The sequence below is a fragment of the Protopterus annectens genome, chromosome 2.part1 (assembly GCF_019279795.1).
Source record: "Protopterus annectens isolate FY-2018-M chromosome 2.part1, PAN1.0, whole genome shotgun sequence".
Classification (NCBI taxonomy): Eukaryota; Metazoa; Chordata; order Ceratodontiformes; family Protopteridae; genus Protopterus; species Protopterus annectens.
In genome coordinates, this window is record NC_056729.1 from 548,705,123 (window position 1) to 548,726,520 (window position 21,398).

The 21,398-nt window shown below is 38.0% G+C and overlaps 1 protein-coding gene across 1 annotated transcript in view; it reads right to left on the bottom strand.

Moving 5' to 3' along the window:
* Window positions 1-615: 615 nt before the first annotated feature.
* The window catches only part of FGFRL1 (fibroblast growth factor receptor like 1), a 752,908-nt gene continuing 732,125 nt past the window's right edge, over window positions 616-21,398 (bottom strand). The window contains exon 7 of the mRNA XM_044062327.1: window positions 616-5,382. Coding sequence (XP_043918262.1) covers window positions 4,967-5,382 — 416 coding nt within the window. The 3' untranslated portion in view covers window positions 616-4,966. The remainder of the gene's footprint in view (window positions 5,383-21,398) is intronic.

The window sequence follows — 21,398 nt, forward strand, 5'->3', positions numbered from 1 at the left end:
TGTGTGTGTGTGTGTGTGTGTGTGTTTGTATGTATGTGTGTGTGTCTGTGTTTGTGTGTGTGTGTGTGTGTGTGTGTGTGTGTGTGTGTGTGTGTGTGTGATCTGTATCTGTGTGTCTGTTTCATGTGTGTGTGTGTGTGTGTGTGTGTGTTGTGTGCATTTGTGTCTCTGTGAGTGAGTATGTGTATGTGTGTTTGTCTGTGTGTGTCCTCTGAAGGTCTGGAGTCCCATTGTCCCATCAAACATTACTTTCTCTATCTTGTGTCCTTGTACTCCCAAGAGAGGCTCCAGATCTTCCATGACTCTCAACTGGATAAAGTAGGTAATGAGGGAATGAATGAGTGAGTGAGCATTGTTTTATAAAGAAATGCATAATTTTAACAAGTGTAGGCCAGGCCATACATTTTAGTTTTATTTTATTACTTTTTTATTTGGTAAATGCCTGGTTATAACCCTGGACAGAAATAAGGCAATAAGGCAGTTCTTACAAGTACATGAAAAGGTATAAGTGCTGTTTACCCAGACAGGTATAAGGCAATTCTTACAAATACATGAAAAAGTACAAGATGCTAGTTATTTATAGCTAATCTATCAGAAAGGACATTAAGCAAACTATATTCTTCAAGCAGTCCTTTTATTCAACCAGAATTGCATGTGTAAGAAATACTTCAAGAGCTTGGAAGTGTAGAAGGGAGGGTATGACTTTACAGATGATATAAAAAATGTTATGCAAACACAAGAGAATGGGTGGCACAATGGCACAGCAGGTATTGTTGTCACCTTACAGCAAGAGGTTCTCAGGTTTTATTCTCATCTGGGATGCCCTCTGTGTGATGTCTGCATGTCTTCACTGTAATTGGGTGGGTTTTCTCTAGGTGCTCCGGATTCTTCCAACATTCATGCATTAGGTTGATTGAGCACTCTAAAATTGGCCACAGGTGTGAGTGAGTTTGGATATGTGTGAGGTATAGAAGAACACTGACCCAATGGTGTGAACATTGGCTTTATATGATTGCCACTGTTGATGTGACACCCTAATCCCATCTGGTAAAAATGGATTAATAGGTTTGTGAGTGGATGGAAGCAAACACAAGAAACTGCTTGTGTCTGTCATCTTTGTCTCACTGTACAGAATGTAGAAAAAGTACTTACTAAGAGTGTCAGTCTTTAGGAGGAACTCTCCAATGAACACAGATACAGAGGTAATTGCAATAAAGGAGAATGACCAAGGCTATTTACATCTTGCACTTACAATATAATTTGATAACATACCAAAGCAGTGGTCCTCAACAGAGGAATGGAAGTTGTGATGCCATCACAGAAGACATCAGTAGCATCTAAAACAACACGCTGTGTCCCTCTCTGAAGGATCATAGAAGCTGATGGGGGTTATAAGGCAATTGAGCCATGAGACCATTACTGCCTAGCCAGAACCCACCCATAGATCTTGCAAGCCCTTTTCAAGTCGGGCCTGGCCAGTCATACCAGGGGTGAATTTATGAATATCTATCCAGTTGCCTATCTCCTTTTCAAGGCTGACAGTGTGTCACACTGATTAACTTAGAAAGGAACTTTGTTCCAGAGAAGGGGTAGGTGCCATGTGACAAGTCTATCACTCCACCTTGCTTTATTTATTTGAGTAGATTTAGATCTCTGACCATAGTGTTAGAAGGACTGTTTGATTTTTGGAAGTTAGGAGTTCTTGGACCACTGGACCCATTTTAAACCTGCAAGCAAGGCACAGATTGACCCTAAGGAGTCTATATGACACTGAATATAGAAATAAAGTTTCCAGTCTCATGTGGTAGGTCAGGTCTTTTAAGCCCACAATCTTTTTAATTAGAAACCTCTGAGCTCCTTCCAATTGATTGATATGCTTAGTAAGGTACATTCCCAAAGGGAGTGCTACACTCAATGATGAGTCTAACCACTGCAGAGTACAAGGAAGTGAGGACATTTTTTCATCTTAAGGAGATAACTTTTGTTATGAGCCGTGCAAGGTAAAATGATTTCATAACCATTGTTGTGATGTGATGGTCAAACACGTGGAAGCTATCCACCAAACTACCCAAATCCATCACTCTTTTGAAGTGGTGTGCAATCTATACTATAAGCTGTGGGTTACTTTCCAAATGCTGCTGCACTTTTGAGTTTCAGCCCATTTTCTACACCAGCTATTGACAACTGTATGCTCCTGTTGGAGTACCTGTATCTCAGAGGGGGGACTTGAAGATGACTCCCATCTTACAATCATCTGCAAGCTTTGTTAATCAGAGATCCTTGGTTGACATATGGAGATCCGAGAAATAGATACTGAATAGCAGAGGTGACACCATGGATCCATGAGGACACCATTTGTCACCTTCATGATCTCAGAGGATGCACTCCTACTCTTACTATGTGAGCCCTGTCCTAAGATAGTTGGCTATCCACCGAACCACTTAGTGGCTAGTTTGGGGCTACTTCAGCTTCTTTATCACATTTGTATCTAGTGTGGTATCGAATGTCTTGGTGAAGTCAACAGCCTGAGTAACCTTCTCAAAGAAATTCACTAGATTCATTAGATAAGATCTATGCTTCACTAAACCCAACTGCTTGAGGTCAAATCAGGCAACAGTTTTGATATCATAGATAATTACGTGAGTTATGACATGTTCCATGGCTTTGAATAGAAGACTTGTTGGACTGATATGTCTGTAATTCCTGGGTCAGTGCTGGGGCCACCCTTGTGGAGTGGTATCACAACAGCTGTGCACCACACCTGTGGGACAAAGCCAGCTGGTAGGCTCACTATAAAACAGGATGAGGAGTGGGCCCCCCTATGTTTATTTAATGCTATTAATGAAACACCCCGGTATGCTGTCCAGGCATCTCTTCCTCTTTTAAAAAGGCTATGAGATGGCAGCATTTTTAAATGAATTAGGAGGCATTCCATGATGTTAGGATGTTAAATGGGATATGGCCAGGTGTACCCCCACACCAAAAAAAAAATATTTTCAGACAGGTGGAGTAAACCCTGAAAACAAACACTTGTTTATAGTTAGTCTAACAGGTAGAAAAGGGTAAGTTGCTAAAATGGAATTAATTCAAAACTCAAATTATGGTTATGCAAAAAATGCACGGGTCAGGCATAGAGATTCAACATGGTAGAAATGAGGTTGCAAACAACATGGACTACACTAAACTCATCAGTTTCTGTATCAAGTTACTAATTTCCAGGATGTTGCATGTTTTGTAGGACTTGTGTCAAGGAGTTTCAGTGGCTACTTGGGGAAACCACACAGCACACACAGGTGGTGTTCTTGAATATGATGGAGTAACATCTGCTATCACATTTCTATCCACATCATGAACTTACTTTCATGTCTTCTGGTGCAAACACTTACGGAAGCCTAAAACAACACCAGGTAATTGTTTTTGCGAGATTAGCAGTAGTTTCACACACCAGTACATTCCATTAGGATGGCAGTGGAACGTCTTTGAAGAACATGTCAAGTTCAGCCCTTCCTTTGGCATTTCAAAAGCACTGGGAGAAACACAAAGAGTCTTTGTTGTTTGAGATCCTTCTCGTTTACTATTGATATCTAGTACAACGTTTGAAATGGCTCCAAGATTTCATAGACCTTTTTGTGATAAAGCTTTCACCATAGCAGTAAAATGTTGCCTGTACAGGATTGTCAATACAAAGATTACAATAACTTCAAATTTATATTTTAACAATGTATACAAACTCACTGGGATGATATCACATAAAATATATCTTACAAGGCTTGCATTTAGGTGAAGGCCACTTATAAAAGTGTGGCATTCCAGCAGTTTTTTTTTTCAGATCAAAATAAGAATACGACTTGTGGAAAATATTATACACTTTTCTTGCTTAACAAAATAAATTAAATATACAAGACTTCTGTTTAAAATCTATATAGAATTACAAAGGTTTTTATATTTTGTGGTTAAAATGAATCTAGTCCATACAGGCACTAACATGGTCCTATCTGAAAGTAGCTGAAATGAGATGGCTTAAAACTGTTCAAAGTACTTTCTGTATACACAACTTAAGTGCATTTTGAAGAAAATTCATTTTTTTCTTTTGCTTGTTTTCATTTCTGCTGCTTTTCTGCTCATATAATTTGCTGGCAGTATGCCAACTTCTGAAGCCAGGCATACAAACAAAAAACTGGCTAGCTAGTAATGGAAGGGTAAAAAGGTTCATTTTAGACTTGTCTTGGTTCACTATTGTTTTCCATCCTTCCATGGGGAATTAGCACCAATATTGAACTGCAGATATTTGGTATGCCTGGCACTTTGTGGAGAACTTAAGAAAAGGCTGAAAGAATTCCCCAGTTTTTTTAACAAATGGTTGGACCAGAAGCATTATACAATATATGCAGTTTTTTCTTAAGCTTTGAACTGTCTCCTAGTAAAAGTCTTGTGTTTAATCCATTTACCTTTGCTGTTGAAAGCCTCTTGCAGTACCTAGCTAATTTTTGGCATTGTACCTCACAACAGCTATAGTCTTCAGTGACTAGGAGGTAATGAATTGTTTGTACATTTATCACAGGGACAAAGACAACAAGATGGCACCAAGCAGGTAACAATCTAAAGAGGCAGACACGCTAAGACAAATGTAACTTTTACGACAGGTTTCTTTTCTGACTACAGAGCAAGAGTTGCCTGCTACTTCAAGCTGTTCACATATTTCTTGCTACCCTGATTTTTAAAAGAGCAAAAAAAAAAAAAAAAAATATATATATATATATATATATATATATATATATATATATATAAATATTTTATTCAAATAATTGTCTGTGCTTTCTCAGTGTCTTCTTCCTTCATTAATCCATTTCAACTTGTATCACAATTCATCAGTTCAGCTTATGTTCCACTGGCAGTGTGAGCTGATACGGAAAAAAATAAATGTTCTTTGTTACTGAGGTACCATAAAAAAATGCACATCCAACTGTTAACACTGATAGTGAATATGCTGGTGCTGGTGCACTTTTCCTTCCACGTGAGAATGAGTGTGTGTGTGAATGTCCGAATAGATCTTTGGGTACATTTTTGGTGCTATTCCTGGTGCCAAAGGAGGTCCTTGAGCCAGCAAATGTTGCTGCTGTGTGATATATTCATCATAATTTATTGAGGAAATGCAGTCTTTATCAGGTGCTTGGGGCATGCACACCCTTTCCCGCTGCTGCTGCTGTTGTCGATGTAGGGTGGCCGATGCCGGCGGTGAGCATGGCTTCTTCTTTGTCTGGCACAACCAAAGCAGAATTGTCCCAAATATAAAAATGGCTCCAGCAGGGATACCAATAATCACTGGCCATGGCAGGCTACTGGATGAAGATGAAATTCCAGGTGAATTTGGGGGTTTTGGATCTGTAGGTTCCAGTTCCATGAGACAAAAAAGGGGGGGAAAAGGAAAAAAAGGAGTTAACATTATATTCAATTTTTTGAAACATATGCCATTCACAAGATATATTGCTGATTACAAATTTTAAAATACAATAATACAAAAAAGAACCTGACAGATAAATTATTTATAATGCTAAACAGCTTTTTAGACAAACAGTTCTTCAGTTCTGTATATAATGAGGCAACAATTCTGGTAAGGGTTTTGCTTCATTTGACAATGGGTGTTGAAACTAACGTCAGCATGCTTGAGATGACTAAATATATTTGGCAAGTAAGTCATGTTAATACATTAAAACATAACATTACAATGACTGGCCCCTTTTTACACATTTTATGTATGCTCATTACCCCATATGAAGCCACTGCAGTAGAGGAATTTGAGCATAAGCAAGTCAGTAGACTGACAGAAGGACAATCACTCATTGGTAGTTATTATGGGGACAGAAGCATGTTGGGAATTACATTTTTAGATCAGCAAACTAACTTCTGAAGAGTGGTCCAGCTAGTATACCTAGCAAAATATATTATCATGATGAGACCTCAGTTGGGCATTCCTGGGGTGCAGCTCAATTCTTGGTCACTGCAAAGTCAGTACTTTCTGTAGCAATATTACCAAAAAATACAAAAAAACAGTCTTATCAACAAAATCAGCAAAATGGAGATACTGTCATTTTGAAATAAAATGTGAACTCTTTGATCAGATGTGTTATATATTAATAAACTTATCATCTCATAATTAAAATGCAGAAGAGCCTGCCTGTGGTTGCACACTCTAGACAGGATGTTCTTCTTCTACTGCTCTACAGCATTCCCTTTATTTAGTATAAAATTAGTTTTTGCCAAACTAGTACTTAAGTAATCCTATTGGAAAGTCTTTAGTAACAAGTAAACAGTGAATTTGTGCAATGGTGGACACCAAGTGACACACTGACAAAACATATATATATATATATATATATATATATATATATATATATATATATATATATATATGGGGTCTATATGACTTGGTCGACAGTTCATATGATCGACTGTTTATTTGGTCGACAGTTCATTTGATCGACAAGCATTTGCCCCCTTCCCCAATGTTGTGTGACCCTGGAGTTGATATATATAGTTAGGGGGGGTGTGGGGGGCACAGCCCCCCACATTGTGGGGTGTGGGGGGGTGAAGCCCCCCACCTAAAATGCTTGTCGATCAAATGAACTGTCGACCAAATAAACAGTCGATCATATGAACTGTCGACCAAGTCATATAGACCCATATATATATATATATATATATACATACACACACGTGTGTGTGCGTGTGTGTGTGTGTGTGTGTGTGTGTGTGTGTGTGTGTGTGTGTGTGTGTGTGTGTGTGTGTGCGCACATTTGTAAATCGGTTAAGCTAACTCGACTTAAGTGTCCCTTTGCTAGAGTGACCCCACAGCACTATACCTGGCTAAGTGACTTGCTCGGTCACACAGCAGGCAAACGAAGGTGGAACGAATCAGAGCCTGTTTCTCCATCTACAGGAAGTAACTCATTGACGGCTTGGAGCTGTTAATTCTCTTTACTAACCACCACACCAGCAAAGACTAAAGAATAATCCAAATAAATGCAAGAAAACAATTCACATTGCACTAAATTCTTTTGCTGGCTGTGCAAGTGTCCCAGTTCTAACCTGCACATCAACTAATGTTACAGCTGATACATCTATTGCACTCAGGAACATTCAGAATTAAGGTGTAAAATGATATCTTACTAAACCAAGTAGAATTTTGTTAAATAGTTGCACTTTGGCTTTTTGAGGAACACCCTGGGTTGTAGGTTATGCTATTCCTCTCTGAAAGCTCTTTCCTTGGTCATGGTTTCATTACACTTCACTCTACCTTCACATCATAAATGCTTCACATTAATTACTAGCTACCTGCAAAGATACTGATCATATTGATATCATATTGATATGAGAATATCTTGTAAAATGATACAATTTTCCCAACAGTTCTTACATGTACATAAGTGTTAACCTTCATGACTGCAGTGATATACAATGTGTTAACATGTTGAATATATAACATTCTGTACACTTAGAGGTGGGTTAAGTGTTCTTTGGTCCCCAAGATGTTTTCAGTCCATGCCCCCCCACTCCCCCACAATTTGTGGTTAGGACCATGAATAAATGCACCCTTTACTCTTGGATTCACCTTTCTGATTGTTTTAAAACACATACGTACCTTGCTGTTTATGTTATATTTATTGTTTGATAAAGCAAGACTTAGTGTTTCCATTAAATCTGAGTTCATTTTAACATTTTCCAGCAAGAAATGAAACAACACTAACTAACCATTAATAACCGTATTCCCCACTTCAAAACATTTCAACTATTACATGCCCCCTAAACCACTGCCATTATAACCTGCTGATGTAGGCATGGGTGAGACAAGGGATAAAGGGCAATCAATACAGACGGATGACAATTCTTGTTTTAATATTTTAAGTAAAACATTTTTGTGTAGTATGTTCAGTGGGTTGAATGGCAATCTCTAGAATTTCAAAACAGTAAACCATACAATTCCAAACAGATCATACAACCAAGTACAAAAAAGAAGTACAGAGGTGTTAAGTGGTACCTCTACACAAGCTGTTACTCCAGGCAGTGCTGTACACAATCAGTGCAACACAATGTAACATTTTTGTACATAAGGCAAGTGCAAGTACTGGTAGTTGTGGTGATATGTTGTGATATGTTGTTTTACTCAAGAGCTGTATTAAGGCAAACAAGCAAAAAAAAAAAAAAATATTACAAACATACATAACTCATGCATAATTAACACACATCCACTGTTTCACTCTGCCTCACTGCGTGACACAGGTCCTTGCAGTCACATGTAGTCCAATAACTACATTTAAATGGTTAATGCAGATGCATGACAAAAACCATAATTTTCATGTATGAAACATAAGCAAACTATTATAGTGCTGCAGGTGTGGCCAGGTGTGGTAGACAGAGATTGTGCCACATTGGTCCAGACTGATGCTAACTTTAGAATGACACCTTACCCATTGAACATCCATGTAACCAGTGAAATGTTAATGCAAATTTAAAAACAAAATATACCATGGTTTGTTCATGGCTGTACCGAAGTATTATAAACGGGTGTTCATGTTACACTGTATGCTTACATAATGCATTTTGAATGGCTCCCTACTGAAATGTCTGTACTCATATTGCCGTGTGCTAACACACCAAAAAAAGAGTTAATATGCAGGAGACGAGTAAATATTGAATATCCCTCTTCTCTTTTAAACTTGTTTTTTTGTAGTGGGAAAAACTCTCCTGAACAACACCCTCCCTCCAAACCTAGATATATATATATATATACACAACACACACACATATATGTATACATATATATATATATATATATATATATATATATATTGATATTGAGATCGCCATACCTCTGAGAAAAAGGAATATTCTGAGAAATGACAATATTGGCCTTGGTATAGGCAAGTCCATTTTTTTGGCCTTTCAGTCTTCCCATGTTTGGACTTGTTCAAGTGAGTCCCAGTATTTCATATGGTTACTGTTTGGAATCTTGAGCAAAACTCCTACATATAACACTAAAAGGGAATTACTTGCAGTATTATGAAATATCACTTTCAGTTTGGGCTACATCTGAAAGTAGGCAATTGTCTAGTATGGAGAACATCGATATCTGTGTAGTGACTGAGACCTGGTTCAAGGCTCCAGAGAGCACCCCTGCACTACCAGGCTATAACTCATACCACACATTTCGGCCATGTAACCTGGACCGAAACACCAAAGGTGGAGGTGTGTCCATATTCATTAAGGATATCACACCTCCAGGCTAGTTGCTCAGCATAATGCAGCCGAGGCTATCCAAGTGCAACTAACTCTGGGCAAAACTGCAATCCAAATTGTAGCTTGCTCCAGATCCCCCACCACGCCCCAGGATTCCCACTCCTCTTTTCTTGATGTACTGGAAAATATTAGGGTTCAACCAAACACCCTAATAATGGGCGATTTCAACTACCCCACCATTAACTGGGAAAACTACTCGTGTACCAACTCATTAGCTCAACGCTTTCTGGGATTCATAAACTCCAATGCCCTAGATCAACTTATCCACACCCCCACCAGGGGCAACAATATCCTAGACCTAGTCATTACCAACATGAGTGACCAGTGTTCCACACTTGAAGTCAACTCCTCGTTGGTCCGATCCGACCATATGCTTATCACCCTTGATATCCACATCCCACCCCCACCCCCCATTAAGGAAACCACAGTAAAAAATTTCTCCAAAGCCAACTTCATGCTTCTTAAGACAGAAGTGGTGAACTTCATGACACCCATGCAGATGGACAATACAGTTACAACTGCTGAATCCTACACAAATGCACCTATAAGCACTTACACGAGTGCATGGATCGTGCTATCCCAAACAGAACCAAGACGCCATGCTCCAAAAAAAGGAAGCCAGTCTGGTGATCCACTGCCATAAACAAACTGTACAACAGAAGGAAGAAACTGTTGCAAAGGAGAGTAAAATCCCATGAGTGGATGAGCTCCCTGGTCAGCCTCAGTAAGAAGCTGAGATCCCTTATAAGATCCTCCAAAGCTAGCTACGAAAACAAAATCGCCACTAAATCCAAGGACAACCACAAAGCATTCTATAGCTATGTCAAGAATCTCGATGGCAACACCCAGATCTGCTCTGAGTTACAGCACAACGGCACAAAAATTACAGAACTAACTGATATTGCTAACATCATGGCAGATAGGTTCAGTGCAGGTAAAAGCTGCACTCTCTAAAGCCAAAAACACAGCATCCATGGGACCGGACAACATCCCTGGCTGCATTTTACACGAACTTCAGCACCATGTTCAATAATAGCCTCACATCAGGCTTTGTGCCCCCTGAATGGCGCACAGCAACAGTTATCCCACTCTGCAAAGGGGGAGCCACCACTGATCCCAGGAACTATCGACCTATTAGCCTGACGAGCCTGGTTTGCAAGACCATGGAATGTATCATCATGGAACTCATAAACAAAGACATTGGTAACCTCCAAACTCTAGATCCCACCCAGTTCAGGTTTGTGAAAGGCAGATCATGCCACCTGAACCTGATCAACTTCTTTGAGGCAGTCACCAAAGCCATGGATGAGGGTAAGGTGGTTCACACAGCCTATCTTGACCTCACGAAGGCTTTCGACACCATCCCCCATTCTGCAATTATAGCTAAACTCACTAAACTAGGTATGTCACAAGATGAGTTGCCAAATGGCTCAATGACAGAACCCACACTGTAAAAGTTGCAGACTCCTAATGTGACCTCAAAGCAGTGACAAGTGGAGTACCGCAGGGTTCCGTCCTGGGACCTCTCCTGTTTGGTATCTACTTCTCTGAAGTACAGGCTAACACAGAAGGCCTCTGGCTAATGAAGTTCACAGATGACTGCAAACTAGGAGCCATAGTCAAGTCCCCAAATGATGCCTGGTGTTACAGCCATGGCCTCAAGCTCAATGCCAAAAAGTGCAGTGTCATCCCCTTTGGTAAAAACTCTGTAACCATGAACTACCACATAGGCAGCAATCTACTTAACACTGAATGCGTGATAAGAGACCTTGGGACCCAGGTGGACAGTAGTCTCTCCTTTGATAGTCACATCACCACAGTAGTCAGGAAGTCCTTCTACGTGGCACACCTCATCATAAAAGGGTTCTCATCCAGGAAAAAAGAGGTCATTGTTCCCCTCTACTTGTCACTGATTAGACCCATTATAGAGTACAACGCCCCTTTTGGAATGTACCTCACAAGACATCTGCAGCAGCTGGAAAGGTCACAGAAGTACCTCGCAAAGAGGATTACTGGCCTCAAACAAATGCCCTACACTGACCGCCTCAAAAAACTCCACCTTTACTCCGTAGCATATCGCCTACTCCGAGGTGATCTCTGCCTAACATATAAAGCTATGTCAAACCCAGAGCTGTTTTCTACACCTAAAGAAATCCCAATCCCTCTGAGCTACACACTCTAGGGACCTAAATCTTGTCACCACAATAAACAGGACATGCTGGAGGGATAGATTCCTGTCCCAGAGACTTCCTATACTCTGGAACAAGCTACCCATCTATGTCAAGCAAAGTTCTTCATTAGCACTCTTCAAGAAAAATCTTAATAAGTGGATGGGAAATAGGAAATACACCCTGAGGATCACTTCTGTGTCTCTGCTGGACAGTAGTAACAGGAAAATAACTTTCTTGGGTGGCATAAGCTATGGAACCTTGCTGGCTAGGCTTATGAAGGCCCTGGGCCGATAGCCTAGTACCTAGCTATGAACCTATGAACCTATGCTTTACACTGTTAGTAAAACTAAACAAATACATGGTGATCATTAAATGTTCTGAACGAACTACAGAAAGCTGCCACAGTGAACAGAATACTATCATTCCAGTTGTTTAAATTCTGAATTTTATAAATCTTGCAGTCTACCTTATTTTTGACTAAGAATACCAACATAGATGTATTACAAAAGGGCATCAAATGGTTCAAGGAGGAAGAATGTTAGGCTGGTAAAAATACTGATTTAATAAACTTAGGGCATTGCTTTCTGGCCTAAAAAGCCTGCAAAAAAGGGCATACTTAGAGGTCATCACTGCATTGCAAGATGGGCTGCTTTAGTGCAAGAATTTGATGTCACAGTTGCTTTCACAGCAATTTATTGTATTGTACTGTGCAAGATGGTGATGCACCTTTTAGGGTCCCCACTGTGATACAGTTGTGGAGCTGGTATATAATATGGTAATATTATATTATAAGCTTGACCCACACATCAAGGGGTGCAGGGGGCTTTTCCCATGCAAAGAAATGTTTTTTTTTTCTTTATAAAGGTTTTTTGCCTCATCTTTTTCAATATTTAATTTTCAATAAACATTGAGCTGCTTGTAGGCAAATCCTGCAAAAAATGCTGATCTGATAAAATAAAAGCAAAAAGTCATTTTGTACTATACAAAATTCTTCCCGTTCTAAGGTTTTGAACTGGCAGTGTTCACAATCATCATCGTTTCAGACAAAATGGCTATACAGCAAATTTTGAATGAAATTTGTTAAAAGACACTATATCCGTCAAAGCAAATGTAGGTCACTACTTTTAGATTTTCACTATTTTCCCTCAAAAGATTAAAGTCAGCTTTTTTATACTACTTCCTGCATATCCACAACAAATATATGCCCATTCTGTGGTAGTGTTCTTCTCACTTTAGAGTCACTGTTTCCCAAAACGTACACCACAGCTCACCAGTGGGCTACACACTTACTGCAAGTGTATCACAGAAAAAAAAACAGAAACTGCAGCCATGTTATCAAACTATATTGATAGACACCTTCCATCTAGCATTTCCACAAACAGAAACTAGTGTAATGCTGGCAAGGAGCAGACTGGCCTGCTTTAATACAGACAGCAACTTATTTTTGTACTTTCAATATGCTGCAGTTTAGAAACACCTGTGCACTCATCCAGCTGGCCTACTCTGTTCTTGAGTTTGAATCATACTGCTTCTATTGGCCTTGTTACTGCCAGTCACATTTACAGATCATTCTGTGTCCAAATGTCTCAATAAACCTGTCCACTACAATTAGGTATGCGGGGAACCTTGCAAGTACTTAAACAGCAAAAAATGGCTTCTTCTGCAGACCATATGTTGTGTAGAACTTATTATTATGACTGCACAAAAAAATTCTTGGAGAAGTGTGGGATTTAATGTTGCTTAAATACAAAGTGCTTCATAAAGCAAATGATCTATAACTCACAATATAACCCTGCTTGCATGCTGTATAAAACATCTTTACATGCTTCCTATTGAGAATGGACAAAATGGCAGTCCTACTGTGAAGGCCATTAACAAGGTCTCTAAGGCAGACTCCTTAAGTTCAGTTTCTAAGAAGTTCCCATGCTTTTCCAGAGCTTCCTTTAAAAGGTAGAATTGAAATGTAGACCAGTAAGACAGCCAATGCCCAATATGGCAGAGGAAAAGACTCTTAGCACACTAAAGTCTTAGATTCCTTGTCAAACATTGAAAGAGTGAAATATGGTCTCTAAGATGTATGTTGTGCAGAACAGAACAGCACAGAATTCAGCAGAGGAATGGTCAGTATGAGGTTTTACTGAGTCAGTTGGGGTTCCATAGAAGGTATTCACCATCTTAAGAGCTGCAAGGGTAAGGTCATGTTGTCTCCAAGCTACTTGAACAGCATCCTTAATGATTGCCTTCATGGGGGAATGATTCGATTCTTCCTATTCTACATTCTCAGATATTCTGTAATGTATTACCGAGGGAAAGGGACTGATGCTCAAGGAAAATCCAAATGACTTCTCATAAATTCCAGTGGTCTCTCCAAAGAATTGGTCTCTTGGAAGGAAATAACAGGAAGGAATTAACTCCTTGCCCATCTCCAAGACAATGGACTACTGATGCTTTAATAGAAGCCTAAATGACAGAGATAGCCAAACCATCCACTACCCACAGAGGTGATCTCACACACAGTATCTTGCAATGTTACGAATCTGAGTGACATGTATAAGTGTCAGGTGACAAGGAATCAACAAGCAATAACCTACCAGCAAAACGGTAGCACAAATGGTAGAGAGCATGTGGGTCACAAGGTAGCACAAATGGTAATCAGCATGTGGGTCAAAGTCCTGTACTAAGCCCAGTGCTGGTTTCAGACTATATTCCAAAAGGCTACAACAGTGCATCTGCAACTCAGACATGAGCCCTACAGTGAGATGAGCCAATGTGCACATGTCCATTGCAAGTTGATCCAATGATGATCACGGTCAATGAGGGTAGTTTTTGGGTTTGAGTCCTGCTAAACCATGACTACCACTCAAAGGGCCACTTCCAGGTATCATGCTGGTTTGCATTATGCTCCACCCAGTCTTCTGGGGGATGGATGCTGTCGGCACCCCAGAAGGTGCATCTTAAGGTGAGACTAGGGGGCATGTTCTCATGGTTCCTTGGACTTCCATTACAGTGAAGGACTGGTGCAGGCTTAAACTTAGCCAAGGATAGACTTAGCACCTACAGATAGCAATGGTCATTCTTAAAAGTGGACTTATTAGAAGGGAAAGCTAGACCATGACCAGCCTTCTACCCCTCTATCTTTATGACAGAGCTCTGACTTACACCTGAGACTCAGTAGTGAACTACCCCACTGGTTTCATTATGAAAGGCTCTTTAGGGCCAACATCTTTTTCACCTTTAGGAAGGTTAACATCTTCTCCCAATAGTGTCTACAAGTGGCAGGACTTCAATGTGGATGTTTGCAGCCATTATTAACATTGTGAATCTCTACTGGGTTGTAAGAGAAAAGCCAAAATTATTTAGAGTTGGATAAATAACTGCATATAATTAGACTGTTTCTTAGGCAGAAAAACTGAGACATTCATCAGCAATGATCATGATTTCAATTGTGTGAGTGACAAAAAAGAAGCAGTGGGCTTGGTGGTGGGAGAGTTCTTACATGCTACATATGTTGGGTCATAGTCTGTGTCACAAATGGAGTGCATATTTCCCTAAGCGTGGGATTTTCCGTGTTTTTGCTAAACTCTGGCTGGTGAAGAAGATGAACCTAACCAGTGGCCTTATCAAGAAAGGTCCTAGGTGGTAGATCATTATTTAAATGAATGACACAAAGAACTACATGAAACAGAGCTGATGCCAAGATGGTAAAAAAGAAAGACTTGACAAAAACTGATGTACTGTCTAAGGCAATGTAGCTTAAATTCAATACAAAGTAATATTGCATTCAAAAAAACCCACAAGAACAATGCTGACATGAAGGATGGAAACAATAGCTACAAAAGGAGAACAAGTGTAAGGAATAGTGATGTCAGTTGACCAAAAGGTACGCAAGCGATTTGAAACAGCAGAGAGGAAAAATGAACCGGGGATGCTTCACAAGCATAAAATAGAACATATCAGTCCTTCTGTCAAACAGATGGAAAGTCGTATCTGGAAAACTAAAACAAAAGTATGGTATAGTCTGAAAAACATAATAAGAAACCTCATTCTATGTGAAAACAGAAAATACACCAAGGACTATGGAAATTAGTGTTTTTGTTCTTTTAATGTCTAGAACTTAAAAAGAAAAAGTGAATTACACTATGTCAAAACTGTTTAAATTAACAATTGCCTTAAATCAGAAAGGTACCTACTGCTTCCACACTTAACACTCATATCAAAATATAAGTCAAAATAATTTAAAACATCAATAATTTATAAAAAATGTTTAACTTTCAAATAAATTAGCTTATTATAATCTCTGAGCAAATAAAACATATTTTATATTAATAAATTAATTAAGTCCTGTTTTTATCTACTGACAGTGTAATTTAACACTCAGATTCTTTACATTCTAAACACACATTAGTTACCCTCAAATTCATTCAAAATGACATAATCACAAAAAAATTGAAATTTCCTAAAATCTTTACAATCTGCAGCATAAGGTAAAGAATTACTGAAATTGTTGTTCTTAATAGCTATGTGTTCATACATTCCTTTAGATAATTTTCTTATAGTTTTCCCACATAATAGTGGTAGCATTTCTCACATGTTGCTAAATGAACAATGCCCCTCAAATTACAATTATACTTACCCTTTGCCCAAATTATATTAGCAACTCCTTTTACATATATTTGCTCATATACGAATATACAACTTGCAAAGTCATAAAAAAACTATTCCTTCAACAACACTGTTGATCAGTTTGAAGTTTTCTGAAACTGATATTTTACTGTTTGATATATTTAGTCAGGGCTACATTGATCTAGAACTCTATGACATTTTGAAGGTCAACCATCCAAAAATGGCTACACTGTTCCTAAGATTCATAAAGATAAGTTAAGTTAAAACCACCTTTTAGACCAGCAGTAGCAGTTGACTTCTATAAGAAAGAGCCAATTTCAGTTTATTTGGATCAAATTTTGAATCCTATTATCTAAAAGTCAGAATTTTTAGAGATTCTTGGTATTTATTGGAATTATTACACAAAACTGTTCTTCATGAAAGGGTATTTTTTGATAACTTTGGATTTTGTATCTGAATATATGAACATTCTTCAAGAACAAGGGATAGACTTAGTTAGGAAGCATTTGACAAAATTTAAGAAGTTTGGTAAAAGTTTTATTAATATGATTTACTTCTTTTTAAAAATAGTGTTAGATAATACTTTGTTGCATTTCAAAATATATTTTTCAAACAAAAGAAAGGAGTTGCGATATGTGCAAGAGCAGCACCAGTTTTTGCTAATTTGGTGATGGCTTGGTGGCAGCAAGAATTTTTTAAAGCTCATTACTTATTCAATAGAGTTGGTTTCTATAAATGCTTCATTGATGATCTTAATTTATATCGGTGTGGCACCATTGATGAATTTTACCAGTGTTTTAAAGACATAAATGGGAGTACTAAGTTTTTGTCTTTCGCATTAGCAAGTTTGGGTAATTCAGTTAACTTTTGACTTTTGGACTAGATAACATTAATAAGAACTTTTCGAGTAGACTGTTCAGGAAAGGTACTTTAATGTGCAATTATTTACAAATGTCAGCACCTATTACACATTAACAGAAATGTGATAAAAGATCAATTTATTAGATTAAGTCAGCTGATGAGCAATGATGATATATTTTTTTATTAGATGCAGATTTATGACAATTACTTTCAGGAAAAGAATATGCAAGAAGTTACTGTCATAAAACAAAATATAGTTAAGCCCATTTTAAGAGTAGGCTGGGATGAAATGTTGGAAAAGAATAAAGAAGCATTGAATATCAGTAGAACTGAGGAGCAAGTTTACAATAGAGTTTTCCCTTTGCCATTCACCTTGGACATTTACATCATAAAGAAAATATTGGTAGATAATTGGAAAATAATTTTTAAGTAATACAGAAATGTTCACCTGTAAAAGAGATAACAATTTGAAAATTATCTTGGAGAAGACAAGATAATCAATTCAGAAAGTGTTTCAGGCTTGGGAACCTAAAAGTGTAATAGGTGTAAATATTGTAGGTACAAAAGTGATTCATTGAGTATATATGTAAAAAGAGTTGATAAAATCATCTGGGAAAGGTTAAGTATAATTGTAATTTGAAAAGCATTGTTTATTTAGCAACATGTGAGACATGATACAGCTACAATGTGGGGAAAACTATAAGAAAATTATCTAAAAGAATTTATGAACACATAGCTATTAAGAACAAAGATTAGAGTAATTCTTTAGCTGAGCATGCTGTAGGTTGTAAAGACTTTAGGAAATTTATTTTTTTGTGATTGATTATGCCAACTTGAATGAATTTCAGGGTATTTGTAATGTGTATTTAGAATATAAAGAAGTAAATTAGATTGTCAGTAGATAAAAATGGACTTAATGAATTTATTAATATAAAATCTTTTATTAGCTAATTGATTATAATAAGTCAATTTATTTGAAAGTTAAACATTTTTATAAATTATTAATGTTTTCATTAATTTATTTTCATTTATACACTTCTATGAGTATTAAGTGTGGAAGTCCTAGGGACATTTAAGATTTACAGCAATTGTTAATTTAAATATTGTTTTATTGGACATTGGGGATCATGTGGTGATTTTTTTTGGTATTTAAAATTTTGATGTAGTGCAATTCACTTTTTCTGAAGAAGTTCTGGACATTAAAAGAACAAAATTGCTAATTTTCATAGTCCTTGGCATGTTTTGTTTTCACATAGAAAGTGGTTTCTTGGTTTTATATCTGGAAAACTGAGTAAAGTTCTGAAGCCATCTTTACAAAAGGGTCATAGAGGGGACCAAGGAAGTTACATGCACAAACATTTTGTGTACTTAATGGAAATATGTCAAAATCCAAGTGGGTCTAATTGTTCAAAAAAAGAAATGTACGACGATCAAGGGACACGGTTTAAAGTTATAAGGTAGATATCCTGGCTAAATAAAAGGATACGTTTCTAAAAAAAAAGTGTGTTGGAGGATTCATGAAGTGGACGAAGAGATACAGCCTCCCCCCCAACACACACACACACACACACACACACACACACACACACACACACACACACACACACACACACACTTGCAGTATATCTAACAGGTAAGAAAATGGAAAGATTACATGGACCATTGGACTGTTATCTATCATAAGAGTCCATGTCAGTATAGGCATATGACATTATGACACTTACTTAAATGTTGATGCTATCTGGCAGTTAATGCAGAGGGTTATGGCTATGATCTGATAATGTGCTTCTTCTTATAGTACAGGATATGTTTACCTCAGCTTCTGTTTGCTTCCTGCATGACTGTGAGCAAGTCACTTCACCAGACAATGCTCTGGGCTCATCCAAACAATGTCCATGTGAATCAGTACTGTACCCTGGTCAGTAAATGGAAAAAAGTCTGAATGCTGGATTCAGTCCTGCCTACAGATGATGTGAAGGTGATCTGCATGCTTCCTGCTTTCTTCCTGCCTGTGAGACTCTCTCTTAATATTCTGTTTTCCATCCACACTGCCAAGGCCTGCAACTTAGTCTGATTGTCTGTCCCAGTAAAATTGCCCTACACTTGTGCGGTGGAAGTTCTTCTCCCCAGGCCTCATTTGTAAATGAGCCTTTGGTTTAAGAGTACTAACTGTGACAACAAACTGTATTAACTAAATAAAACTGAGTCACAAACAGAGGAGGTAGGTGGAGCATTTTCATTCTTCCAGCAGGGGTGGACTTGGTACCTGCAAACATAGGCGATACTCCCAGGGACATAACTAGAAAGTGAAATATTGATGCAAGGTGGTGCTACATTTTGGATTAATAGTACCTGCACTTGCAAATGAAGGAAGAGACAGATTTCTTATTGGCAGCCAATGGCAAATGTAAGATTGCTGGACACCTATCAGTCTAAATTGCATGTGTTTGCAGATGAGTAAGTACATGGGGAAATCAGAGAATTATTTTTCTTCTATATCCAGACTGGAGCACCAACATTAAAATTTTACATTTTCTGTGGGTAAACAGGCATGACGACACTCCTTGTTACCACTTGCACATTTAATTTCTGTTGGTAAATTTAACAAGTAGGCTTGGACAGTAGCATTTGGTATCCCTACCTTGGGAAGGTCAGCCAGATAAAAGCACACATCAACTAATAAACGTAATGAAGAAGGCAGGATCTGAAAACTCCACTTTATTCACAAAGCACTGAGCGTTTTCAGCCTGGTATGTCGGACTTCATCAGAATAATACCACACGCCAAAGCACATGATGTTATACACATGAAACAGCCACATGATCAGTCATATCAATTAATAAATATTTAAAAGAACAGCTTATGTTAAAAACTGTTCACAATGTTGTTGTGTCTTTCGGCTTTTCCTGGTTAGGGGTTGCCACAGCGGAACTCCGGTCCGCTAATGATTGGCAGTAGATTTTTTACGTGCCGAATTGCCAGCCCTGATGCACAACCTTCAACGAAGGTACACCCATTCATGCATGTCTCCACACAGAAGACACTTTAGCTGACAATCAAAAGGGACAACGTCTTACTGTGAGGTGACAATGCTACTGCAGCACCACCACCGCAGTCAAAAAAACTGTTCACAATATGTACATAAATAAAGTCCCATTTAAAAACTAACAGCTTTTCTTGACCCAGGTTTATACCAAAACAAACTACAGTCGCCATGCTTTTAAATAGCAAAAACTGATCTTAATTTTAACACGCAACTAATGGAAACCATGTCATTTAGTCCTGGAAATGCAGTAGTGTTGCATTTCAACTGCCATCAAAGCTCCCTGTATTCAAGGAAGTCATCTGATGGTCCACCTCTCGGTCCTAAGTCAACATGGTCAATAACAATAAACTTGAAGGAATGAGAAGGGTGGTTTTTTATGTTTATACAAACCATTTTTTTATCCTTTTTGTGAATGTCGTATTGGTGTTAGTAAATTCTCGGTTTTAAAGCCCTTTTTATTTTTCCATTATAAAAGCATAGACAGAACTGAACAGTTTTCCACATATATTATCCCTTTGCGGTCACAATAATATTTGTGATTAAGCTTTATTTCCCTGACATTCACCAACACAACACTAGTCACTTCTAATATGTATCTGCATTGTGGGCAGTGCCCATACTTAACCATACCCCCTTTACTGTTGATTTTGTAGGGGCATTCTAAAAGTGCTTTAAAACAAGAGTCCTTTTTGTATAAAAGTTTTGGTCTTTCACCCACCATATTGAGGTGTTCCTGATGCACCCTAAATAAATCCCAGTTCTTATATATATATATATATATATATATATATATATATATATATATATATATATATATATAATAGTTTGAATACTGTAAGTGCAAGTTGTATGTTAATGCTAGGGCTTTTTGAAACTTATCTTGGCTTTCAGCCATACGCAAATCAACATTCCTGATAAATTCCCCACTGCTGACTGTCCCTAACAATGGGTTAAAGCACCTCAAGTTCCTTTTCCTTTGAACATCACTAAAGATATTACTCAAAAATAACTGAAGTCTTTCTAACATGCCTTCTAATTTTCCACATTCCACTAGAAATGTGTTATCACTAGTCACCATTCGGGCTAATCTCATACACTGCCCCTTCACCAATGCACTTTTTTTGGTGAAGGGGGTGCCAACTATTAAAATGCAACAAAGAATTGGAATGGATGGGCTTTCTATACAATGTAGATTCAATTTTTTTCAAGCTTCTATCTTTAATGATAGTGACATCCAAATAATTAACCCTGTCTGACTGAATCTCCATAGTGAATTTTAAAAATGGGTTGTAGAATTTAAATACTCAAAAAACTGGTCTAACCTGGCCCTGGAGTCAGTCCAAAAATAATTATATTGTCCAAGAATTGACCATATAGGAACCAACAGCTGTTGAATTCAGAAC